The 25,997-nt window shown below is 39.3% G+C and overlaps 1 protein-coding gene across 5 annotated transcripts in view; it reads left to right on the top strand.

Moving 5' to 3' along the window:
- ERG (ETS transcription factor ERG) overlaps window positions 1–18,566 on the top strand; it is a 218,366-nt gene extending 199,800 nt beyond the window's left edge. For all 5 annotated transcript variants that reach the window (XM_014575429.3, XM_014575421.3, XM_014575424.3 and 2 more), the window contains 5 exons: window positions 1,121–1,192; window positions 10,276–10,344; window positions 12,437–12,493; window positions 13,513–13,560; window positions 16,657–18,566. In XM_014575429.3, coding sequence (XP_014430915.1) covers window positions 1,121–1,192; window positions 10,276–10,344; window positions 12,437–12,493; window positions 13,513–13,560; window positions 16,657–17,177 — 767 coding nt within the window. In that variant the 3' untranslated portion in view covers window positions 17,178–18,566. The remainder of the gene's footprint in view (window positions 1–1,120; window positions 1,193–10,275; window positions 10,345–12,436; window positions 12,494–13,512; window positions 13,561–16,656) is intronic.
- Window positions 18,567–25,997: the final 7,431 nt, after the last annotated feature.

Here is a 25,997-nt window from a genome sequence, read left to right as displayed (position 1 = left end):
TTACTCAAAGATCACATGCTTTTGCTAAACTCAAATGTTTCATATCCAGTATATCCTATATCTAGGGCTGCTAAGATTGAACCAGTCTATTCAAGTCAGTGGAAGCCTCTTCTTTTGCTCCCATGGACTTTAGAACAGTCCTTAAATTCCATTTTAAAAGTAGATGGACTTGAGGGTCTTTTCCATCTCTCACAATCACAATCCTAATTTAGCAATGAAATTCCCTGCACAGTTACTCAATAGTTTCTCAGTGAGTCCCTGATACCTTTTTATGTAATTGTAATGATGTTGAGATGTTTTAGTTTATCTACCCCCCAAAAAATTAACCTGCATTTACTTCACTGGGATTATTTATACACTGCAGCTATATGGATGGCATTTATGTCAGCAATATCCTACAGTGTGTAAGAAAAAAATATTTGCTTGGTTTGGTTCTGTTTGTATAAAAATCTGTGTTGGGAACTTCAGAGGAGGTTAAGGGGATTGGTGTTCAACTTCTTTTAAAAGTCAATAGCAGTAGGGCACATAATCCCCTTTCAGATTTCCAACCAGGATAACTATAAATCTATTAACATGGTTAGAGCTATTTAAATTCCTGAAATAATCAGACATTGTTTTCTGCATCAGATGGGTTATTTTTACAATGTACAGCAAGAATTGATTCTCTGGGAGCCAGATCCAAAGTCTGTGGAAGTAAATGAAAAGACTTCTACTGACTGCCGTGGCTTTGAATCAGGTCCTAGATTGTCTGCTGAAAATATTCATAGGTTAGGGTGATGTACACACTAAACAAAGATTAGGCAAAATAAATTGAATTTCACAACATATATGAAACATGCTGACATTTTGGGCCTGATTTTCTAAATTGTAAAAAGTATGGACTTAATTCTCTTCTTACTTACCTTGGTTAATGGTGGGATGTCTCTAGTAATTTGAATGAATTTACACTGATGTAAAAGAAACTAGAATCAGGCCTTTAAACCTCACTCCTGAGTGACAAAAAATGTATTCAAATGCTTCATTCTAATACATTATCACAGGCTGAGATATAGTTACCAGTGGTAGAACTAACTGTGAGAAAAGCAGTTCTTATGAGTTTTTTCTCCACTTTTTACTGCAGGAGGTGCAGCTTTTATTTTCCCAAACACTTCAGTTTATCCAGAAGCGACACAAAGAATTACAACCAGGCCAGGTATGAATGATGATTTTTGTTATGTGATTTTGCTCACTGTCCCCTCTCTTTCTACTTCAGGTGTCTCTATCTAAAATAATACAGTATAAACATGCTTAGTAACATCCATCTCTACTGCATGGGATGAGGTGGAAGGGAAGAGCAGCTTAAAGAGTCCATTTTTCAGAAGCTTCTGTTTTTGAGGAAATGTGGCTAGTGGCTAGAGTAGAATGCTGGGACCCTGGAAGCAAAGGTTCTATTCCCAGCACTTTCCACTGGCTTGCAGAATGATTTTAGCAAGTCACTTCACCTCATGGTGCTTTGGTTTTCCCATCTGTAAAATGAGGATAAGATACTGACCTCCTTTGTAAAGAGTCTTGAGATCTGTTGGTCTAAGTGCTATATAAGAGAGTGATATTTGCATTATTATTTTTTGCTTCTTGTTTATTTTTTAAACAAAGTAACTTAATACAGCAACAGAAAAGCATAAAAATGAACAGCAAGAGAGTCTTCATATCAGAAATCAGAAGTCTATAACAGAATATGTGGATCTGCTGGATCACTGGGGTAAAGAGAACAATGAAGGAAGAAAAGAACATTGCTGAGAAGCTATAGCGTTACTTGGCATTATTCTTCACCTCTGAGGATGTTGGGAAGATACCTAGTTTGGATCTCTGCTTTGCTAATAATAAAGAAGAAGTATTGAGGCAACAGAAGAAAGTGGTTAAAAAGCAACAAGTCACTAGGTCCAGGTGGTGTATATATCCAGGAGCACTGAAGGGACTTAAAATTGAAGTGACTGAGCTGCTAGTAAAGATACACAGTCTCTGATTGAAACAGCTAGTATGCCAGAGGATTGCAGTTTAGCAAATGGCGTATTCATATTTTTAAATGATCCTAGCTAATAACTCAGGTAATTAATCACTGCTAAATCTTGAACTGGTTGAAATAATAATTAAAATTGAATAATAAAAAACTTTAGAAGTCCATAATATAATAAGGTATAGCCTACAGCGTTTCTGCCAGGAAAATCATGCCTCACTGTTCTATTAGATTTCCTTAAATATTACAATAAAGTATTAGTTAAAGAAGAACCAGTTGACATTATTTAGTCTTTTAAAATCCTTTCACAAAGCCCCTCAAAAAAGTTACTAAAGAAACTGAGCTGCAGTGAGATGAATGGCAAAATATTATCCTGGATCAAAAACTGCCTAAGACAGAATACTAAAAATAGGAACACATGATCAGCTTTCATCATGGGAAGAGACTAATAATAGGTGTTCAAAAGTCCAGTTAGGATGACTGATATTTAATGATCTGGAAAAGGACAGTGACAAAATCTGTGACAAAAGTGAGGAAGCAAAATTGCAAATGGCACACATGTACTTAGATCAGTTAAATCCAAAGAGAACTGTGAGGAACTTCAGTTGGAATTAACCAAGCTATGGGCAATACAATTGCTGGTGAAAATGAAGGCTGATCAATGCAATGCAATGCCCATTGGAAGGAAAATTTGAAGTACTGGTATTCCTGTACCTAAATTGAACTCATTAATTCAGGAAAAAGGACCTGGGCATCACTATCGGCTGTTCAATGGAGACCTCTGTTCTGTGTACAGCTGCTGTCAAAATACTAACAAACTGTTAAGCTGCATAAGGAACAGGCTGAAGAATGATACGGGAAAAATTATTGTGCCATCCACTATATAAATCAACAGCGTAGCCTCATTTGGAATGTTGTGTTCAGTACTGGTCACCCCATCTGCAGAGTTATATTTGCTGAATTAGAGGACAGAGAGACAAGTGATGAGAATGGTTAAAGCCTTGGGAAAACTCTGCTATGGTGAGCAATTGGTGAGTCAGGGATTTTTTACTTTTGATAGGAGGTGTCAATAAGAGGTACATGATAAAATTCTTACAAAATAATGAGTGGTTTTGGAAAGATGGGAGCATCTACTTTCTGTGCATCTTGATACAAGACTGAGAGGACATTCAATGAAATTGAGAGGAAGCAAATTCAAAACTGATAAAAAGAAATAACTTTTTGCGACAACACATAATTAGACTGTGGACATCATTGCCATAGGCTGTTGTTGAAACACAGAGATTACTGAGATTCAAAAAAGAGATAGGACATTTATATGGATAACAGGAACATTCAGTTAGAGTAGTAATAACCAAGATAAAAATGTATCTGAAGAAGACCTGATGCTTCAGAGTTCTCACCAAATCTTTAATTAATATGGGTAGAAGAAGACTATCTTGGGAGGAAGATTAGCTCACATCTGTCTACTGTGTGATGTCTTCAATCTTCTTCTGAGTAGTTGGAAATAGGATAGCAGACTAGATGGAACACAGGGTTTTGCCAGCATGGCAATTCTATGTACCTCTCCTTAGTGCAAATGCCTCTGGATGGTTCATTGATGTCTTTTCTAAATGTAGAAAAATCAAATATAATTTCCTTACCTAAAATGAAAATAACTTCTTATATATGTTTCCTTTCTATCTATATTTTGTTAATTATTTGTTGTTTATTCCACGAATCAACAATTTTGATAATAGTATATTTAAAACATGATCAAAAACATTAATATGATCCCTAAAACAACACAGGTGTGAGAGTTCTACAGTATGCAATTTATATGCATCCCCACGATTCAGCGCAAAGGTTGGTCAGAAGAGGGAAGCCATATTGCTCCATGGGAGATGTGGTCTAGCAAGGGAGCCTAGCCCAGAAGAGAGATTGCCAGCTCTCGCGAGGCTATGCAGCACCATGCAACACCAAAGGGAGAAGCCACCACTATGTTGAGCTGATTCAAAATGAAATGTGTTGGGTCAGTTCAACCAACCAAAATATTTCAGTTTGAGTCCAGCTGACCTGAAATGCAAGATTTAATTGTGATTTTCCCACAGAAAACAAATAAGTAAAAAAGAAATTTCCAACAGAAAAATTTGATATTTCAGAAATTGCATTTTCGGCTGAAAAAATGGTTTCAGCAGAACATTTTTGATAACTCTCTTTTTCAGACAAGGTCCAAATCTCAACTAGAATGCACACAGCCTAACTTTTACTGAGGCACTATTCCATAACTAAATCCCTTTTGCTAACAACAGGAGTAGATATGATTGTCTTTGGGGCAGTCACTGACTACAAATAAAAGGAAAAAGAGGCAAGGTTGATGCCAAAGAGAAATTCCAGAGAGTGAATCTGCTAAACATTGGGATACAATTCCAGATAGTGAATCAAAATTAAGCAGCTACCATTATTAAATGTCTATAATGGAGACTAGGAAGTGAATGAGCTTCTGAAACAATATGAATGCCAAAGTCATATTTCTTCAGCAATCCTGAAAATAAAAAGAATCTTTTGCACGTTAAATGTGATATACTCTAGTAGCTCAGGAAAAACTAATAGGGGATTATCTAACTGTCTGATCAAATGAAAATGAGTTACAAGATCTGGTCTAGATAAGGACATATTGTACCAATTTCTCATCATGAGTAAAAACAGACCTGCTTATCTATGATAGCAATATGTTTAACAAAATATAAATCATTGTCCAGATAAATTCCTAGATCCTGAACTAAGAATGAAGTCTTCCAGTTGATGCTATTTCAAGCAGGGCTGAGAATTGCTTCTTTCCTTTTAAAGAGGGCGTAGTCACACAACTGTACAAGGATGTGTTTGCCTCTTGACTCAAGGGTTTTCTCACAGTACTAAATTTATACTTAATGAATTTCAGGTATGTGGTATTTTAAAATTGAAACTGTTACTAGCACTGGGCTGCATATGCACAAGTTGCATGTAACTACCCTTAATATACAAATTCACAAGAATTTACAATCTGAGGCCCCGCAAACACCACCCCCCAGAAGCAAGCAAAGAGTGGGGATGGGGGAGTAGGAGGGTGGAATGCAAACAGCCCAGTGACAGGTACAAATCCCATTAGTATCACATTTTTGTTGCTTTTCCCAATCCTTCTTTGTGGGTAGGGGGTAGGAAAAATGGGAACCACCAACATGTGTCCTTGACATCACTCTTTTCCCCCTTTGCTCTCCCACCCTTTGGGCTAGATTCTTAGTTCTGCTCAAGGTGTTGCACACCCAGGTCACAAACCCCTAGCTGGGAAAACCACCACCAAGGAAGGGTTCTCAGCGGGTTCAGCACAGCCAATTTGTTCACCTCCCACTATGTTCATGGTGCACAAGGCCTGGAGGTGAAGGAAAGAGGTACCATAGGGCGAGAAGCAGCTTGCAAAGGGGAGTGAATGAAATAGATTGCACTCTGACAGGCCCCAGTTGGCTTATGATCCATTGTGGACCATATCCACCTCGCACTTATTTAGAGCCATCCACAGTCTGTTCTAGACTCCATCAAGCTGTTCTAATCTGCATCCAGAGCTGGGCAGAAAATCAGGATCAGCTCCTTGACAGCCCATCTCCCTTTCTGCCATGTTTGCAATAGAAGTTGGACATAGCACTCAATTTGACCCTTTGTATGTCCTCATTTTCCTTTTGGATGCTAAGTTCTCCAGGGAGAAGACTGTCTCTAACTATGTGCTTTAACATTAACAGCACTGAGCATAACTGGATCCCAGCTTGATTGGGGCTTCTGGGTGCGACCATACTGTAACAAATAATTATAATAGTATTGTATACAGTTACTCACATATGCTATATGCCGTACTGTATGCAGTGATGTAAATACCTACACAGTTCGCACTATTTTCTCCAATTCACCGTGTTTCCATGAGAGAAAAATGTGGTAGAAAATTAGAAAAGTCAGGGATTAAAAGGAATGGTTACTTAAAATGTAATACAGAACAAAAAGTGTGCATCTCAGCAAAATCAAAGTTTTGAGAGTGTAAGATTCCATCAGACCACAGTGATGGCAGTGCCAGTTATACACTGAAGCCAAACAGACTAAATAAATTAAAGGCAATTTAGTTGTGAATTACACATTACACTTTGTTTCCATTCCATTCTTTCTCCAGTATTATCTGAAAATAGGCAGATATACAAAAGCGACACTCAGACTACCTCCTGAACTGGTTCATGACTCCCTACCCTCACTTATTGTTTAAAGATGGTGAAACAACCTTTCTAAAAGAAAGGTAAGACACTATTAAGGCTCTACCATCCATTAAAAGGAAGCTATATGCCTACCTTAATATAGCACTGATTTGGCACCAGGATATAGCATACATAGATTTCCAGAAAGCTTCTGACAAGGCCCCTCACCAAAGGCTCTTAAGCAAAGTAACCTGCTGTGGGATAAATGGGAAGAGCCTCTTGGATTAGTAACTGGTTAAAAGATAGGAAAGAAAAGTAGGCACGAATAGTCATTTTTCAGAATGGAAAGAGGTAACTAGTGGTGTCTCCCAGGAGTCTATTCTGGGACCAGTCCTATTCAACATACTCATAAAAGGGGGAAAAAGGATAAACAGTGAGGTTGCAAAATGTGCAAAAACTACCCAACATAATTAAGTCCAAGGCGGACTGCAAAGAGCTACAAAACTCAAAACTATAATTTCTCAAAATTGGGTGACTCGACAACAAAACGGCAGATGAAATTTAATGTTGATAAATGCAAAGTAATGCACATTAGAAAACATGATCCCAACTGTACATATAAAATGATGGGGTCTAAATCAATTGTTACTACTCAAGAGAGAGATATTCAAGTCATTGTGGATAGTTCCCTAAAAACATCCACTCAATGTGCAGTGTCAGTCAAAAAATGAACAATATGTTGAGAATCAATAAGAAAGAAAGAAATGACAGGACAGAAAATATTGTATTATCTCTATAAAATCCTTGGTACTCCCACCTCTTGAACACTGTCTGAAGATGTGGTCACCCCACGTCAAAAAAAAAGATATATTGGAATTGGAAAAGGTTCAGAAAAGGACAATAAAATGATTAGGGGCATGGAACAACTTCTGTATGAGAAGAGATTAATAAGACTGAAACTTTGCAGCTTGGAAAAGAGATGACTAAGGCGGAATGTGGCTTAGATCTATACAATTATGACTGGTCTAAAGAAAGCGCTATTTACTTCTCATAACACAAAAACTAGAGGTCACCAAATGAAATTGATGGGCAGCAGGTTTAAAACAAATAAAAGGAACTATTTATTCACACAACACACAGGGAACCTGTAGGCCTTTTTGCCAGAAGATGTTGTGAAGACCAAGACTATAACGGGGTTAAAAAAAGAACTAGATACATTTATGGAGGATAGGTCCATCAAAGGCTATTAGCTAGGATAGACAGGGATGGTGTCCTTAGCCTCTGTTTGCCAGAAACTGGGAATGAACAACTGGAAAATTACCTGTTCTGTTCATTTCCTCTGGGCTAAATGGACCTTTGGTCTGTTCCAGTATGGCCATTCCCATGTTTTTACATTTGAAGTTGTTTTTTATCAGAATGACAGGGGGGAATGCTCACGTATAAGCCAGCAGCTCACTGTGATCCAAAAAGGGATGAGTTTTGTAAATTATTCTGGAAAAGGAGAGTGAGATTAATAGGTACAAATGAGGAGAAAGGTCCATGCCAAGCATAAGAATAAAAAAAGGAGCCATAGGTGTGGGAACAAAAGGCAAATGAAGGCAGCACAGTTAACAGAGCAAAGGACACACAAAACTAGGAGACAGGGCAGAGATGCAGGTATAGCAGAGGTACAGTATATTTACCACAGCCCTATTGAATTCACAGGATATCTGAATTAGTCACTGCTTCAGGTACAAAACAAATGCTTCCAAATTCTCTTTGAATAATAAGAATAATCAATTTCTTTATTTAAAAATAATATAGCATTAAATAAATGAAGTTTATCAGAAGTCTTGGTAGTTACGTAGTGGAACATCAGAGAATCATAGAACACTCGAACTGGAAGGAACCTCGAGAGATCACAAGTCCGGTCCCCTGCCCTCATGGCAGGACCAAGCACCATCTAGATCATCCCTGATAGATGTCTATCCAACCTGCTCTGAAATATCTCCAGTGATGGAGATTCCACAACCTCCCTAGGCAATTTATTCCCGTGTTTAATCACCCTGACAGGAAGTTTTTCCTAATGTCTAACCTAAACTTCCCTTGCTTCAATTGAAGCCCATTACTACTTGTCCTATCATTAGAGGCCAAGGAGAACAATTTTTCTTCCTTCTCCTTGTAACACTCTTTGGGTATGTCTACACTAGCCACCCTAATTTACACTAGGGTGGTTAATGTAGTCATACGGAGTTGCAATCGAAGCCCGGGATTTGAATTTCCCGGGCTTCATTTGCATGATCCCACTGGCACCATTTTTAAATGCTGGCTAGTTCGGACTGCGTGCCGCGCGGCTACACGCGGCACGAACTAGCTAGTTCGGACTAGGCTTCCTAATCTGAACTAGCTGTACACCTCGTTCCACGTTCCACGAGGCGTACAGCTAGTTCGGATTAGGAAGCCTAATCCGAACTAGCTAGTTCGTGCCACGTGTAGCCGCGTGGCACGCAGTCCGAACTAGCCGGCATTTAAAAATGGCGCCGGCGGGATCATGCAAATGAAGCCCGGGAAATTCAAATCCCGGGCTTCATTTGCAACTCCGTATGACTACATTAACCACCCTAGTGCAAACTAGGGTGGTAATGTAGATATACCCTTTTAGAGTCTTGAAAATTGTTATCATGCCTCCCCCCAGACTTCTCTTTTCTAAACTAAACAAGCCCAGTTCTTTCAGTCTTCCCTCATAGCTCATGTTTTCTAGACCTTTAATCATTTTTGTTGCTCTTTTCTGGACCTTCTCCAATTTCTCCTCATCTTTCTTGCAATGTGGTGCCCAGAACTGGATATAATACTCCAATTGAGGCCTACTCAGTGCAGAGTATAGCGGAAAAATGACTCCTGGTGTCTTGCTCACAACATTCCTGTTAATGCACCCCGGAATCATGTTTGCTTTTTTTGCAACAGCCTCACACTGTTGACTCATATTTAGCTTGTGTTCCACTATGACCCATAGATCCATTTCTGCCGTACTCCTTCCTAGACAGTCACTTCCCATTCTGTATGTGTGAAACTGATTGTTCCTTCCTAAGTGTAGTACTTTGCATTTGTCCTTATTAAACTTCATCCTATTTACCTCAGACCATTTCTCTAGTTTGTCCAGATCATTTTGAATTATGACCCTATTCTACAAAGCAATTGCAACCCCTGCCAGCTTGGTATCATCAGCAAACTTAATAATCGTACTCTCTATGCCATCATCTAAATCAATGATGAAGATATTGCACAGAACTGGTCCCAAAACAGACCCTTGCGGAACTCCACTTGTTATGCCCTTCCAGCATGACTGTGAACTGTTAATAATAACTCTCTGAGAATGGTTATCCAGACAGTTATGCACCCACCTTATAGCACGACACCTTGTCATAACAAAAAACAATGCAATACTGTTCCCACTAATATTGCCATTGGATATTCAGCTCTTAGTCCTTCTAAATTACACACAGCAGCCACAGAGCCTGGATTCATCTCGAGAAATGACAGCAGCAGACTAACAAGGCAGTAAAAAAGACCAAAGTTCATTTTGTTACAAAAATGATCGGCAGAAGAGACTTTCATCTGAGGCTCAGGGATGGAAGTTCTCACCCAAGCAACTAACACTTACTTCCTGCCTCCAATCTCCATGGAACCTTGAACCCACTCCAGTCAGCTAGACGCTAGAGTGAGCTACTGTCAGCGTTCCCACTCAGTCACTTTCCCAGTGTAAGTGTGCGAGAGGAGGGCGCTAAAGGGAAGAGCAGAGACCTTTGTAGGTGAGGGCATAAGTTTGAATGTGAAGTGGAAGGAGACATGAAGCCAGAGAAGAGACGTGGCTACAGCAGTGGCAGAGGGCCAAGATTTTTCTGCAGTGGTGTATTGAGTAGACTGCAGGGGAGCAAAGAAAGAAGCAGGTCATTAGGCTGTGGTGCTGCTCTCAGGGTGAGAGATGGTTAAGACGGGCTTAGCAATGGAGATCCTTCTTATGTCAGTAACCTTCCCATGTCCAATGATTTAGCCATTAAGAACCTGTCACCCTTTATGCCATACGTACTTGAGACAATTGATTTTTCTCTACAGATTTATCATACGAGCAAGCCAGAAGGTCAGCTTGGACAAGTCATAGTCACCCTGCTCCTCAATCAAAAGGTAAAGCACCTGCTTATTTTCTAGCATGCAACCCAATTCATGTCAGGTGTATCTCCTCTGGAAAAGGAATTCAAACTAGCACCTATGTTATAGCTCATAATTTTGCATGTGGGTATTCAATATATTATTTTGGGTATCTGGAGCTGGTATTTGGGTACCAAAGACCTGGTCATTTTGGGGTGTTTTAAACTTAGGCATTCAAATGTGGAAGCAGTAGGATTATTTTTGACATTGTTCGCTCATGAAAAAGAGTAAGAATTTGGGTCAATGTACAACTCTTACTTCTATCAATACATCAAATAGAGATATAGACTATAAACACTATAGGCACTGCAGAAAAATAGATTTATTCTGAGTTGTTGAAATGTTTTAAAAGTGATTCCTTCTGAAGTTCATTTTTTAAGGACTTGGGTCCCATTTTCTCTTCTATGATTGCATGCAGAGAAGAGTTTATGCCCAAGAAATGGGGAGGGCTGCCTCTAGTGTGGTCCTCTTTCCTTCCCACTTCAACAAAGCTCCCTCATGAAAATTATATGGGATTCTAGCATCAAAATTTTTTAGGGAGCAGGCCATGGCTGAGCTCTTCTGGATTCTCCCCATTCCAGCCTGTAGTTGAACACAGTGCAAGCCCCTTTCACCAGTGGATGATATGAGATCCACAAGGAAAAAGGGGTTAAACTACTAGCTTTTTCTACTAGGGGTGGGAACCTGCCTGCCCCCCCACCCTGTCTCCCACACACACACACAAACACACACAAACACACACACCAGTGGAAGAATTCAAAGGAACCGCTGTCTCTAGATCATTAGAACTCATAGAGTTTCCTCTCCCCTGTATGGATTAGTCACATATAAGGAAGAGTAGAACCCCTTCTGGGCAAGTTATACAGCATACGCTCACTTCAAAAAATTAGTGGCCATCCTTAGGCATACACAGCAGCACAGAGCACCAGTAAAGCTGTGTATGCCAGGGATGAGGTGCTAAGCAACTATGGGCAGTGCCAGCTCTGGTGGTCCCTAGCTACCCCAGGATCCTCCATGTGGGCTCTGTGCCCAGCCCGTGCTCCCCAGGAGTCAGCGAGTGGCATGAGGGTGGACCAGAGAACTCAGGAGGAGCAGGGGTCAGCTACCCAGCTGGTAGCTGGAGAGAGGCAACGGTTTCCCCTTCAAAGTGTCACTTCTCTCTGGCTGGCAGCATGGCCTCCCTCTGCTCCTTCTGTGTCCTCCAGCCCACATTCATGCCTCCCAGTGCTGCCTGCACCTCCCCCTGCTATCCTGAGGTCCAGGTGAGCCTCACCCTGCACTGCTCCAGGTTGCCAATTGGCAATTCTCCTGATCCAGACGAATTAGATGCCATTTCAGGAAATGGCATCCAATTTGGGTGAGCTGGCAATCTCCTCCCCCGACAGCTTCTTCCCCTGCAGCCCCCTTGCTCCCCACTCTGCTGGGGACAGGTGCTGGTCTGCAGAGGTTGCCAACACTGGTGGGCACAGCCTTGCTTTGCACATATGTTATTTAGGAGAAATTCATAGTTTCTTTTTTTGCTGTATATCAGTGCCTCTGACAGGAGCCAACAGATATGGAGTGCTGGGCAAGGCATGATAGTGACAGAATTTGCCTTAAACTGAAGACACTCTGCTTTAGAATTCCTCACAGTTGATGCTGTCTTAAAATACAAGTCCAAAATATGTGTGAATGTTATGCAATTTGTAATTATCAGTAACAACTGTGCTTTCCAGTATAGTCCAAACCTGCTCTTTTTGAGCCTGAGCGGGTCAGCTCAGTTAAACATATCAGGGCAAATTTTGTTGTTGACATAGCCAATGAATCATAGAATCATAGAATCCTAAGGTTGGCAGAGACCTTGGGAGGTCATCGAGTCCAGCTCCCTGCCCAAAGCAGGACCAACCCCAACAAAATCATCCCAGACAGGACTTTGTCAAGCCAAGACTTAAAAGTGCTGAGCTGCTGAAGTCCAGTAAGTTGTTTACTTATGCCAGTGATGATTTAATCCCACCCCAATGTAAGATTGCTTTGGTGACTAATTTTCAAACTAAAAAATAGATAAATATATCACTTTTTCTATTTTCAGCTACCCAACCATCATCCTCAACAGTGCCCAAAACAGAAGACCAGCGACCTCAGTTAGGTGTGTGTAACTTTATTTAAGTTAGATATGGGTTAAGTGGAGTATATTAAATATGATCTGAAATATGCCGTAGTCTGCCACCAAATAGCCAACTGTAAGAGGAGACTCAAACAATTAGCAGAGACCCTGCATAGTGGCTGGTCTCACTATCACATCCTGCATGATGGCTGAATTGTGTGTTCGTGTTTGCGTGTACAAGTAATTAACACTGAAACTCCCATGATCTACAAATCAAACATTCCAAAATATAAATGATCGATTTGCTGGGAAGTTGGATGTGCTAGAGCTCCAAGTTGCTAATAGGCTGTCTCAGCTCATCCTGACTTGCTTTTAGTAATTCTTACCAGGGTTGTGTGCCCTGTAAGGGCTTATTGAGCTATTAAGCAAACCAGGTTCAGTACAAAAATGTGGAATCCAAGGATTTCAATGAATTCTATTCATAATGGCTAGTTGGAGTTCTAATCTCAGAAAAATGTACAGAAGTGAACATTTCAGTATATAGGAGAAAGATAGCTAAAACTAGAATTCCTCACACAGTTCTATTGGCGTTTGAAATCCTGGACTCCTGATATAGAGCGCTGAAAGCTGAAAGCATTTCCATTCTGTTGGGTAGTCACCAGGAGAGTGTATTCATTTTATCAGAATATGTTCAAGTAATTGTGAAAGATGGAAGGGTTTTTATGGCTGTCCATAGTATTATTTTAGATTGTCCCTTGAATGAGAAAGTACATCAGAAATTCTGAGTCAGTGCATATTGAGCCTCTCTAATCTGGCACTCTGGTCCGGCAAAGTCTGTGGTCCAGCCTGATTTTAGTTAGCCAGGTGTCCACTTATCAAGGGAGTGGCCAAATTTCCTGTGGTCACATGAAATTTGTTTACAAGTCATCAAAATATTGCAAGTCATTAACAAGTCTCTGTAGTATGGTTACTTGCCTTTGTTGTAATAACACCTGAATTTCAAAAATGATGTTTGGTAACTACAACAGTTTAATGTGTTTCATTTGTCCATATTTGTGTAGATCCCTATCAGATTCTTGGACCTACCAGCAGCCGTCTTGCAAATCCAGGTGAGAAGGAGTTTTGCTGCCCAAGGGATGATTTTTCTTCAAATTTCAAATTTATATCTGTCACTTTTCAAATTTATATCTGTCACTTATTAGAGAGTGAAGGCAAGGTTTAGCAAAGTAGTGAGCATTCCCAGCTCCCACTGAAATCAATAGGAATTAATCAATGGACACAGATGGCGCCCAGTGGATTGCATGATGGGTAATCATATGATTTGTCTCACTGATTTCAAAGAGGATCAATACAAGGCATAGAGAGTACTTTAACCTTATCTTGAGGTCTTTCAGGTGGGATTTAAACAGTGCTTTGGACTTGCAGTGGCCCTTTGCACAAGGCTGAATTTCATCCAAAGGGAACAAGTCAAGCAAGATTAGTTCCATTATTAGATCAGAAAGGAAGAGAGAATAGTGACTAGGTGGCCAGTATGTAATGTGGCAGATTTCTCCAGTGACCTAAGTCCTGTCCATATAGTCAAACTATGGTTTTCATTAATACTTCATTAAAAATGCTATTGAAAATATTAAATAGTGCAAGTTCATTTCATTCATGTATTCCAGACTAGACATGGAGCCAGAGCCTTGGCTCATGAAACCTGACATCCAGTTTATGATCCTAAGGATTAGACCCAGGATATCCTCCAGCTATGAAAATATTGGGTTTTAGTGGTTCATATCACTGAGTCACTAGTGAAATCACTAAAGTGAGCATCTGTTTTTGACAGAGATTTTATTTATTTTCAGAAATGACGCCATGTAATAGACTAGACAAAGTCAGAAGACTTTAAACAAATAACTTTATTAATTGACAAGAAATAAATAGGAGCAAATGGGAAAGCAGAATCCCCATAGGAAAGATACAAGTGGATGAGAAGTTTCAAAGCCTTTCTCCCACTTGAAAAAGGCAGGCTATAGTTTCAAGAAAATCAGAAGATTTTGTCTAAATACAGATTCCATGTCAGAATATCTTATTGAACACAATCTGAACTATGACCTATAGTATTAAAGGTGGGGGAGAGAGAGAAGAAGGTAAGGGATCTTCTTGCTATACTATTCTGTGGACCAGACTAATTTAATTGTTAGTCTGACTCCATTATAGTGAGTCTCGTTTTATAACAATATATCTGAGATCAGAATTTGGTTCAATAGACTGACAATGCATATACCAAGTACTGTTACCCCTTCGATAGCGGTCAATGGGTAGAATGCTCTTTTTCTCTGCCCCCTTTTCCTATTCTTAGTCATATTTCTTTCTGCAACAATGACTGAATGAATCATGATGGCTCTTTGTATGATATTGTCATGACCTATTTAAGTTAGGAGTGTTTCAACACTAAATTGTCTTTTTCCCTTGTATTAGCTTTATGATATAGTTACATTAAATAAAGTTATAGTTACATTAAATAAAGTATTTTTAAGATAAAGATTGTTGGATTCCAAGAGAACTAAAGGAATTAGGTGTCCAAATCCCATTAAATTCATTGGAAGTTGGGCATGCAGCTTCATTAACTCTTTTGCAAATCCCAGCATTGTACACATGGTATCAACTGGCTTTTTGCTAGCCTTGTGCCTATGGCACTGTGAAAAGAGCTAATATGATATGCCCTGGATAGAGATACATGTTAACATTTAGGGAGAGACACAAGTATGGAATTTCTATAAACTATTATTTCTGCACTTTAACAAGTTCTGTGTATATATGAAATGGTGGAATTACTCTCATTAAAAGGAAATTGACAAGAACCATTTATTTTCATATGACTATATATTACATTTGGAAGGCAAGTGTTTATATTGAAACATATGCTGGATTGTTAATTCAGAAATTTGTGTTTTGTCCAGTCCTTGACTGTTTATTGATTTTCAAATACTAATCGTCTGGTTATATTTCATGTATTAAAAGTGCATGCTTTGCTCATACCAGGGATTCTTTTGTTTGTTTGTTTGTTTGTTTAATCATGTTAATGGAACAGAAGAAATTCATTAAGAACAGTTTGCATACATATCGTTTAAAGGAATAAAAGTTTTAGTTGCTCTGAAGCATAAATTGTTAATGTACTTCAGATGTGACTTTAGGTTAATATGATAGTCTGCTCTTATAAACTTTCTAAAGAAATGGTAATTTATTAGACTCACATATCCACTTTAAAAAAAACTTATTTTTTGACAGAGATATACTGTACTTAGAAGTTAGCACAGAAAATCTGTTTGGCAAATTCTGCTGACATTGCAACTGCGATATACAGAGCTTGGCAACTGTTATGGAGTATCAGCTCTGCCTTGTCATAAAATACTACTTTTTTTACATGAATCTCAGTGGCAGGACCCATCTAATATATTGTCAGCCATTTAAAATGTTCATATTGTATTTTTATGATGTTGTTGTGTAAAGCCATATTGCAAAGTTGTCAACAGCACAAATTCTTTCTTTCTCAGATTGAATTTCCAGAGAAGGGAGGAATAAAAGTGTTTGGAATCATAACTTTTCCCATTGTTTTCATTCCTGTTTGACAGAGAACATTTACAAGAACTCACTTTAAAGATCTTTTCATTGTTTTCTCAAATGCTGTGCAATGCAATCAGATGCACTATAAGAGCAATCCAATGAGTTTTTGTTCTACATTTCCCTAAATATTGGAAATGGTTGAAATGGCATGGAAGATCTAGCTTTCTCTAAACTTCTCCATTTTGCATAGGTTTATTCCATGGTGGAGAAAATTTAGTTGCAAAATATTATTGTGGGAACACGAAAGCAAGTTAAAGCTGTTTGACCTGAACTTTAGAGATTAGTTTTGCTATATCTATGTTGTATTATTTCACTATCAGTTTTCCAAGTAAATGACATGAGGTAATTATTAAATATGCACATAATGGCATTGTGCCTGTCAAAATACAGAAAACAATACTTTAAATTATAACCTCTGATACGCAGATCTTTTTTTGATAGAGACAGTAGTTAGATTGAAAGAAAGGAGCAGAGGTTGCAACATTTCCTAATTAGGGTCTGCAGTGAAAATGCACTTGGATTTCATATGTGAAAGTCAGGAAGTGTTGATGTTATTAGTCACTGGTTCTTAACTCTTTTTTTTCCCCCGCCCGTAGGGAGTGGACAGATACAACTGTGGCAGTTTTTGCTGGAGCTCCTGTCTGATAGCTCCAATTCTAATTGCATCACCTGGGAGGGCACCAATGGCGAGTTCAAGATGACTGACCCTGATGAAGTAGCCCGGCGCTGGGGAGAAAGGAAAAGCAAACCCAACATGAACTATGACAAACTCAGTCGTGCACTCCGTTACTACTATGACAAAAATATTATGACTAAAGTCCATGGTAAGCGTTATGCCTACAAATTTGACTTCCATGGAATTGCTCAGGCCCTTCAGCCTCATCCTCCAGAGTCTTCCATGTATAAATATCCAACAGACCTACCCTACATGAGCCCCTACCATGCACACCCTCAGAAGATGAACTTTGTAGCTGCCCATCCTCCTGCTTTACCTGTAACCTCCTCCAGCTTTTTTGCTGCTCCTACTACATACTGGAATTCACCAACTGGAGGTATCTACCCTAATACTAGGCTTCCAGCCACCCATATGCCTTCTCACCTTGGCACCTACTACTAAGAAGGAAACAAATAAGAGACGCTTCACCATGGAATACAATACCCAATTAATTATGATGAACTACTTTGGGAAACATGAATTAAAAATGCCTAAGGAGACATGAAAAAGTTTGACTGAGGAAAAAATGTCAAAAAAAGACTTCTTGTCGTAGGGAAAGTATTCAAGAAGTATAAAGATGCTAAAATGTAATGTATATGGGCATCGGATCTGTGGACCAAACAACAAAAAAACTGTTGTAGGTAAAGCATGAAATGAAAAGGACAACCTACAAAAGAAAGTGGTCTTAAAAAGATGATAAGCTTCTGTGTAAAATTTGATATCTTGCTAATGCAAACTGGGACTATACTACAGCAATATAAGGATAATTCTATAGTGACCTAACATACAGTATACGAATTCATGAAAACCAACAAAAAACCAACAAAACAACCAAAGCAACCCCTCCACCTATATTTAAAAAAATGGAAACATATCAAGAAAGACTGATTGAGTGTGGAAGCTGATTTGGAATATAACAGCATTGGTTTTGGTTAAACTCAGAATGCATTCCATTCATTGGAAAGGTATCAGCTATTTCAAACTGTGAAGATAACCCAAGCTTTAAGATTCCTTGACAGTGTTATAGGAACTCTGAGCCAAACATTGGAATTGAGAATGTGCTGAAGGGCAAGAGTATGATTGTAGATCAAGGGCGTGCATCTGATACAGGAAGTAGAAAGGAGGAAGAGGAGGGCAAAGATGAGAATGAGAGAAAAGAAACTTCTTTAAGAGGAGATACCGAAGAGACTGAAAATTTGGTAGTGTTGGGACTATAAAAAATTACTTGTTTGGACTTGAGAAATATTTTGATCAGTATTATACCATTCCCAGTATTATAGAAGGACTAGCTTTGATTGTTTTTAAGTGGAGAAAGGGAAAAGCAGTAGAATTCAGAAATCAGAATATACATCTCTTTAAAAAAGGTAAAACTGGAATTGTCTAATATTTAAAAGTAACTTTTAGGACCTCATCATTATTAAGGGAGTTTGTTTTCTTCTGGTTTAAAGTAAGAGACAACCCCGACTGCCAAAATCAGATATCATATAAGTATTTTTGTTAGGCAGGCGCCAGTTTTTCTTTTTTGAGTCGCGAACGCTGTGCGTTTGTCAGAATGAAGTATACAAGTCAATGTTATTTTTCCTTTTTATATAATAATTATATAACTTATGCATTTATACACTACGAGTTGATCTCGGCCAACCAAAGACACAAAAAAGGGACAATCAAAAATATTGTGGCCTTGAATTTTAACTCTGTATGCTTAATGTTTACATTATGAACTTATTAGTACTTAGAATGCAGAATGTATGTAATAAAATAAGCTTGGCCTAGCATGGCAATTCAGATTTACACTGTGGTCTGTATTTGCATTTCTAGTGACCAAGATGCCTATTAGACCTTCTTCCAAAATGGTTTAAATATTTGTAAACATTTCCTTTTCAAATATTATTTTGATTTGTGAATTTTAAGTCATGTAAATGAAGGACAAATCCATACAGTTCTGTTAGTACACCTGAATTCTGCTCTACAGTACCCCTGCTGTTCCTGCCCTGAACTTCTCTTGAGCAGAGATTGCCAACTGTGCCAATATTTTTGATGGCTTTGTGGCCAACCATGAAAATGAGGTCTAGAGCTGGGGGAAGACTGTGATCGAGAAATTCCTTTTCAGCATCGTATAACAAATTCCAGCCCACGTCTTACTATTATACTAGAGTTTGTTGAACTGTCATACACTCTTGCTATTAACACATACTGTATCATTATTAGTAAATAAAATGAAGAATGAAGAAATGAAGAACTTCCATTATTCCTCACTTTAAAACTGAGCGAATGATAGCTTCTCAGTTTCTCGTTACAATCCATCTTTGGTGTTTACACTGGGCAGAATGTTTTCCTTGTATTCTATATTCAGAGTATTTCCATACTGTATAATGGGAAGCCCAGATCCTCATCTTATATATAATGACTATGTTTTTAATACCGAGGACCTTGTCTTGTCATTTATGAATGGCTCTGTACAGCAGGCAATGCTTATTGTGAAGAATACATACAATTAAGACTTAAAAGGATGTTCCCTTCTTTGCTTTTCATCACCACCATTTAGTTAGAATGAGTATGATTTCATATTATATTGTAAATATTTTGTACAGCCATTTCTCACTTTGTTCACCCTTGCAGGCCACAAGAACGTAGCTGCCAGACCTCCATGTTCTGGTATCTTGGCAATAGTCTGTAAATGTAGGATTACATTTAAGACTTGAAGCATTACTCAGATTGAAAACAACCGTGTTATCAGTCATAATAGTAGTAACCTGGAAAATATCCACTCATAACCTATAGTTCTTAAGAAAATAAAAACCAACTAAAATGTTAGAAAAACTATGCTACTGGAAAAGGTTAGTCATTACTTTAGAAGTCAGGCACACCTATGTTTTGAATATAAGAATACTAGTTTGCTTTTATGTGGAAACTCATTTCTACGAATGTCTAATATTACACTGTGCACACTTCACTAAAAAAGGCATGTTTATTATTGAACCATCTTTTAATTAAGCATTTTAGAATGCCAAATAAAACAGAAACCTGTATTTAAAGAAATCATGTGGAAGGGGTTAAGGTGTGAACACAATGCTACCCACAGAGCTCTAGAATATGTCTCTTTTCTGCTTTCCTCTGCAACAGGAGCTGCTGGTCAAATGCCTCCATTCTGATCCTTGCAGAGGTTGCTTGGATGAAGATGGAGTCTCTCACACATGTTAGAACCTGTGGCCAATCGAGGTTGCACCATTGAGCAATTAAAAATAAGATCCTGGGGTGTACAGGACAGGGGATTCTCGCTTGTAAAGCCAGTTGAACTGGCTGTAGGAAGATCATTTAACTCTAGAGATAGTGACATCTTTCTCTCTCTCTCATCTGATGCTGGTGTAAAGAGTGTGGCCAGAAAGTAAGGAGTGAATGGCCAATACATTCGGTGGATGATTCCTAAATACCATTTCTGCCCACAGCACATCTGGTTCCAATTACCAACTTAGGCGAGCTTCCTCAGCAACCTGTAAATTCCTTTTCTGTGTCAGGCATATTCCAGTTTGGATCTTCCACATCATCTTAGCCTCAGACCTTAAATCCTTTGTATACTCTGCATGCAGACAAAAGGACACTCATTCCTTTTTGAGAGAGTGCTGAACATTCCTTTCTCAATTCATGTAGTGCTAAAACTCTCTCTTATAACCGGGCTTAAATTGTGGAAACTTTTAAATGGAGAGAAAGAAACAAAACTTAAACTTTCAATGAGCCTTTGTATATTTTATACTCTCTTTTCACACTAACACAGGGTGAATTTGAAACAAAAATCTTCCAAAATAAAATCAGGTCACATCAGTTGCCAAAAGACATGTTCCCCTTGCAGATGGTGTAAATATTCAAAATATAATCCTGCATACTCACTGGGCTTCACTCTGCCAGATTCCTTGAGCTTGGCTCCTTCTTGATCAGGAGGAGAGGAAAGTGATGGCATTCTCCCAAAAATGCCAACTGCTTGTGGCACCAAGCTGATGCATTGCTCACAGGAGATTGAGGAAATCTGTGAACCTTTCTCTGCTTTTTTTTTACATGCTTTCATGGGGAATGAAATAATTTAAAGTGTTGACATTTATCATGACTGGTCCTCTGAGTTAACCACTCTCTGGCTGTGTCTAGATTACATGCCTCTGTCGTCAGAGGCATGTAGATTAGACACGTAGGCAAAGGCAAATGAAGCCGCGATTTAAATGATCGCGACTTCATTTACATTTACATGGCTGCCGTGCTGAGCCGACAAACAGCTGATCAGCTGTTTGTCGGCTCAGCGCGGCAGCCATGTAAATGTAAATGAAGCCGCGATCATTTAAATCGCGGCTTCATTTGCCTTTGCCAAAACAACAAATCTACATGGCTCTGTCGACGGAGCCATGTAGTTTAGACATACCCTCTGTGAGGAATGGGATGGTTCACACCTCTCAGTCATTGTTGCCCATAGTTTATCTTGTTCCCCTGTCTGAGAAGCGGCTTGAGGACACAGAGGTGATATGACTTGTAGTGTTTTCATGATGCAGATCATGCTCTGATGCCCAGGCATGATGTCTCCATGTCATCAACCTAGAATTATGCAGTTCAGAAGAAACTCAGAGTTTAGCCAAAATGGGGATTTGAATGAGGGTTGGCAGGATGAATGGTAAAGAATGCAATTAGGTTAGCAGAAACAATTGGTGGAGATAGTGAGGGTAGTATGTGATTGTGATAACAGGAGTTTTGTGTGCCTTTTGTCATTTAGGTTTTCAATTTCATGAGCTAAATGAATCCTTGGCTTCTTTGAGGGGCTTAAATTCAGAAGTGGCCAAGAGCACTTGGCCACCACTGCTTAGCTAAGAGGTTGTATCTTTTCCTTTAGGAGGGGGAATCTCACTCCAGTTCTCCATGCATTTGTCACCTACAGACTGGATTGCTTCATTGTTTTCTGTTTGAATCATATAGGAGAAAGTCACTCCACAACTTCAGTTATGGTAGAACATAGCTGCCTAAATTCTCGGAAGAGCTTCTCATAGGAAACACATTACACTTTGCTGAAGGTTGCTCTGCCCTCCATTTCATTTTCAAGTGTATGTTTTGATCTCTCTAAAGCATTTAGTAGTTTGTCTCTCACATGTCTTAGTCACTGTCACTGCCTTAAATTATATACAAGGTGGCTGAGAACATCTGGGCTGTGTCTAGATTGGCAAGTTTTTCCACAAAAGCAGCTGCTTTTGTGGAAAATCTTGCCAGCTGTCTACACTGGTCGCTTGAATTTCCGCAAGAACACTGACGATCTCATGTAAGAAATCAGTGCTTCTTGCGGAAATAATATGCTGCTCCCGTTCGGGCAAAAGTCCTTTTCCATTAAAAGCATTTGCGGAAAATCATGCCAGTCTAGACGTAGCCCTGAGGTGCTGGAGCTTATGACCCTCAGAGTGTAACGGGAGAGGAGCTCCTCTCATTTATGCAAGGTATTCTTGGTATAGAACTTAGGGTGCTGAAAATCACTCCTTCTAGTCTCACAGGGTATGTTTATACTGCAATAAAAAGCGCATGACACTGAGCCTTTTAGAGCCCAGGTTCCTTACTCAAGGATTACAGGATTCGGAGTAAGAAGTCCTCCAGCTTGACAGTATTCTGACATTATTTCAAAATAATTGCCTGCTGTGTAGACACGGACTAAGTTATTTTGAAATAATGTTGTTGTTTAGATGTATCTTTTTACTGTCAGTGAAGTTTTTCCTGCTATTTCTCCTAAACTTCCCCTTTTGTAATTTAAATAATTTACACATATTCATAGAATCATAGCAATGTAAGGCTGGAAAGGATCTAGAGAAGTTGAGTCCAGCCCCTTGTGCTGAGGCAGGACCAAGTAACTCTAGACTATCCCTGACAGCTATTTATCCAACCTGTTCTTAAAATATCCAGTGATGGGGATTCCACAGCATCTCCTTGAAGACTATTCCACTACTTAGCTACTTTTATAGTGAGAATATTTTACTAAAAACTAACCTAAATATCCCTTGTTGCAGATTAAGCCCCTTACATCTCAATTATTGATCACTATTCTCTTTATAACAGACCTTAAAAAATTAGAAGACTACCAGGTCCCCTCTCAGTCTTGTTTTCTCAGAACTAATCATGTCCAATGATTGTATCTTTTCTCCTAGCGCAGCTGTTCTAAACATTTTATCATTTTTATTGCTCTCCTCTGGAATTTCTCTAGTGTGTCCACATTTTTCCTAAGGTGTGGCACCCACAATTGGGCAGTGTATTCTTCTCTACTTAGCCTCACTGGTGCCAAATAGAGAGGAAAAATTACTTCCTGTGTCTTACGTAGATAGTTCTGTTAATACTCCCCAAAAAGCTATTAGCCTTTTTTAAAAATTTATCACGTTGTTGACTTATATTCGATTTGTATGCCACAGTAAATGTTATGAGAGAACTTGGACTTGACATGACTTGGACTTGATATATTTTACAACCATCTTATGTACTCAGCCAGCCACCATAAGCTGGAAATGAGAATACCACATAGCGAGAAAGAACCTGGTCTTCCCTAGGCAGACAAAAAAACCACTGCAGCAGCAGTATTACTAACACGAATAGCTAATCTCGAGTTTGCGTGCCTCTGATTGTAAGTTTCTTACTGAGAAGTTGCTTTTCTGATAAGTAAAGTTTATGAATTCTTTGCTGTAGCTAGGGAAACAGTCAGCACATTAGGGGTTATTATGGGTCATAGTTTCATTTTAGGTTATCTAGAAAAGAGTTCAATCAGACAGTGTACTGTGGAGAAGCCTGGATTTCTGAGACACAGGAAACACTGATACTCCTCTCCACAACATGAAAGAAGGCTGGCCACCTGAGAGCCACTGCTGTCACTTGACTCCACCCTCAGACTTTGGGTAACTATAGAATCACAGAACACTAGGACTGGAAGGGACCTTGAGAGGGCATCGAGTCCAGTCCCCTGCCCCCACGGCAGGACCAAGCACTAGACTAGATCATCCCTATCCTAACAATGTTTTGGGGTGTTCTATTGCTAGATTTTGATGTGTGCGTTAGGCTCAATATAAAAGGATGTTTGAGTGAAAGCACTTGTGTGTGTGTGTGTACCAAATATTTATCAGAGGATCATGCTACATCCCCATTGTCTTATATCCTGACACCTCCTGGAAAACAGAAATTAGTTATAGCTTTAGGTTTAGAAAACCCTGGGTAACATAACAACACTACTGCCACCCACCCATGCCTCCAGGAGTGGCACTACATCATTTCCATTCCACTTTAATGTTTACTTTTTAAATATTTGTATTTTACCCCATGCTGTGGGTGTCCTTAAACCTCCAACTGACGAAATCAGGAACTGACATCAGATCAGTCACTTGACAGTTACCCTGTTCTGTTCATTTGCTCTGAAGCATCAGACACTGGCCTCTCTCAGAAGACAAGACACTGGGCTAGACAGACCAATAGTGAGACCCAGTATGGCCGTTCTTATGTTATCACATCCCCCTTGACTAATGCTTCGATAAACTAGACATACTTAGCTTTGCAAACCAACCCATTTCCCCTCCCCCCTGATCATTGTTAATGAGGATTTTTGCTGGCTTTGCACTCGATCACTCTGGATGTTTCTTGTGCAAGGCTTGGTCACTTGTTAGTTTTTCATTGCAGTCTCCTTCTCTGTGGCTTTCGTGCGTATGCTGCTGATACTGGCCCTGTGGCTGCACCATGTATAGAGCTCATTTTGGTTTCCATGAAAGCTTCACTCTGAGCAGCTAAAGGATTCGGCCCCATGTAACATCCTCCCACCATCATCTTTGTGCTTTCTTCCATGGTATCCCTTTCAGCTGAAACCTTGTTCTCCTTCCAATCCTTCCTCACAGCACAGCTGGTGAGATCCTTTATGCTTCCTTCGGCTGTTAGTATGTCAGGTATTGTTCATTTCTGACCTATTTTGTTTGCATCCCAACTAGGTTGTACGCTCCCTGAGCAGAGAATGTATATTCTTATTTTGTATTTTGTTTTTCTGATCAATAGTAGATAAAATCATGATTCCAAATAAATTTTCATATATACATTTCTGAATTTACTCATGATGAATTATTGCTTTATTCAGTGCTTCTCTGCGGAAAAGGGTGGTTTCCCTTTAAACAACTTCCTTTCAAAACTATGAATTGCTGAAAATATGGGAGCTGAATTAAATAAGTGAGATTTTCAAAATGCACTGTGTTTCTGTAGGTGCCGCTTACACACCACATTTTTACACCTGTAGTGAACTACAGCTACAAATATCTGTAGCAAGATGTAAAACTGCCAGTTTGTACTATCAGGCACAGTGAAAGCTAGTTCCTGTGATTACTATGATGTCAGTGTTAAAAACAGAACTAATAATCTAGCTACCCTAACTGTGGCGTTGCACTTATATTCATTAGTAGTACTGTGCAGTAGCAATTAAAGGCCTTCAACTGAGATCAGGGTCCTATTGTGGTGTGTGCTGTAGATACAAATAGCCTGTCCCTGCCTCAAAGAGCTTGCATTTTAGACAAAGGTTGGAAGAAAGGAGGAATTATTACTAATGGTGGTTGAAAGGTTTTCATTTAAACTGTATTTCAATAGAAAAACTGATTTTCCGTGATTTACAAAGTTTTTTGCAAAAAGTATCTGAATGTTTTTTATTTGCCATGAAAACTGAATACCCTAAACTTCAATGTGCAGTTTTCAGCCACAAAGCAAAGTATTCCAGATGAAAACCAAAATAATTTGGTTTGGTATTGTGGTCATGGTGCCTAGTAAAGCCTCTCCCCGAGTTATGAATGAGTTATGGACCAAACACTTGGCCGTAACTTGATCTGTTCATAACTTGGACCCCATTGAGTTACACAGCGACCACGCTGTTCATAAGCACGGGTCACATTCGTAACTTGGGCACCGCCTTTACGACCGCTCCATGAGAGCTTTGTTCGTAAATGCAAATGGTTGTAACTCGACCATTCGCAACTCAGGGACCGGCTGTAGAAGTGATTGTTTGGTTGTCTCATGTCCCATACTCCACATCAGGTCAAGCTCCTTGGCTGCACTCCATTGCAAATGATACACCACAGCCAGGGCCTCCCATGTGACATAGCTTCCCCTCTCCAAGAGAGACAACTGCAGTGGATTTTGGGAGTGGTAGTCCAACCAGGTAGAACCCAGCCTACAGAAGATAATGGGAGCATAAGGATACAAATG

This window comes from Pelodiscus sinensis, chromosome 1, assembly GCF_049634645.1.
Source record: "Pelodiscus sinensis isolate JC-2024 chromosome 1, ASM4963464v1, whole genome shotgun sequence".
In the NCBI taxonomy this organism is placed as follows: Eukaryota; Metazoa; Chordata; order Testudines; family Trionychidae; genus Pelodiscus; species Pelodiscus sinensis.
Note: the sequence above shows the minus strand (reverse complement) of the source record. Positions and strands in the feature narration are given on the sequence as shown.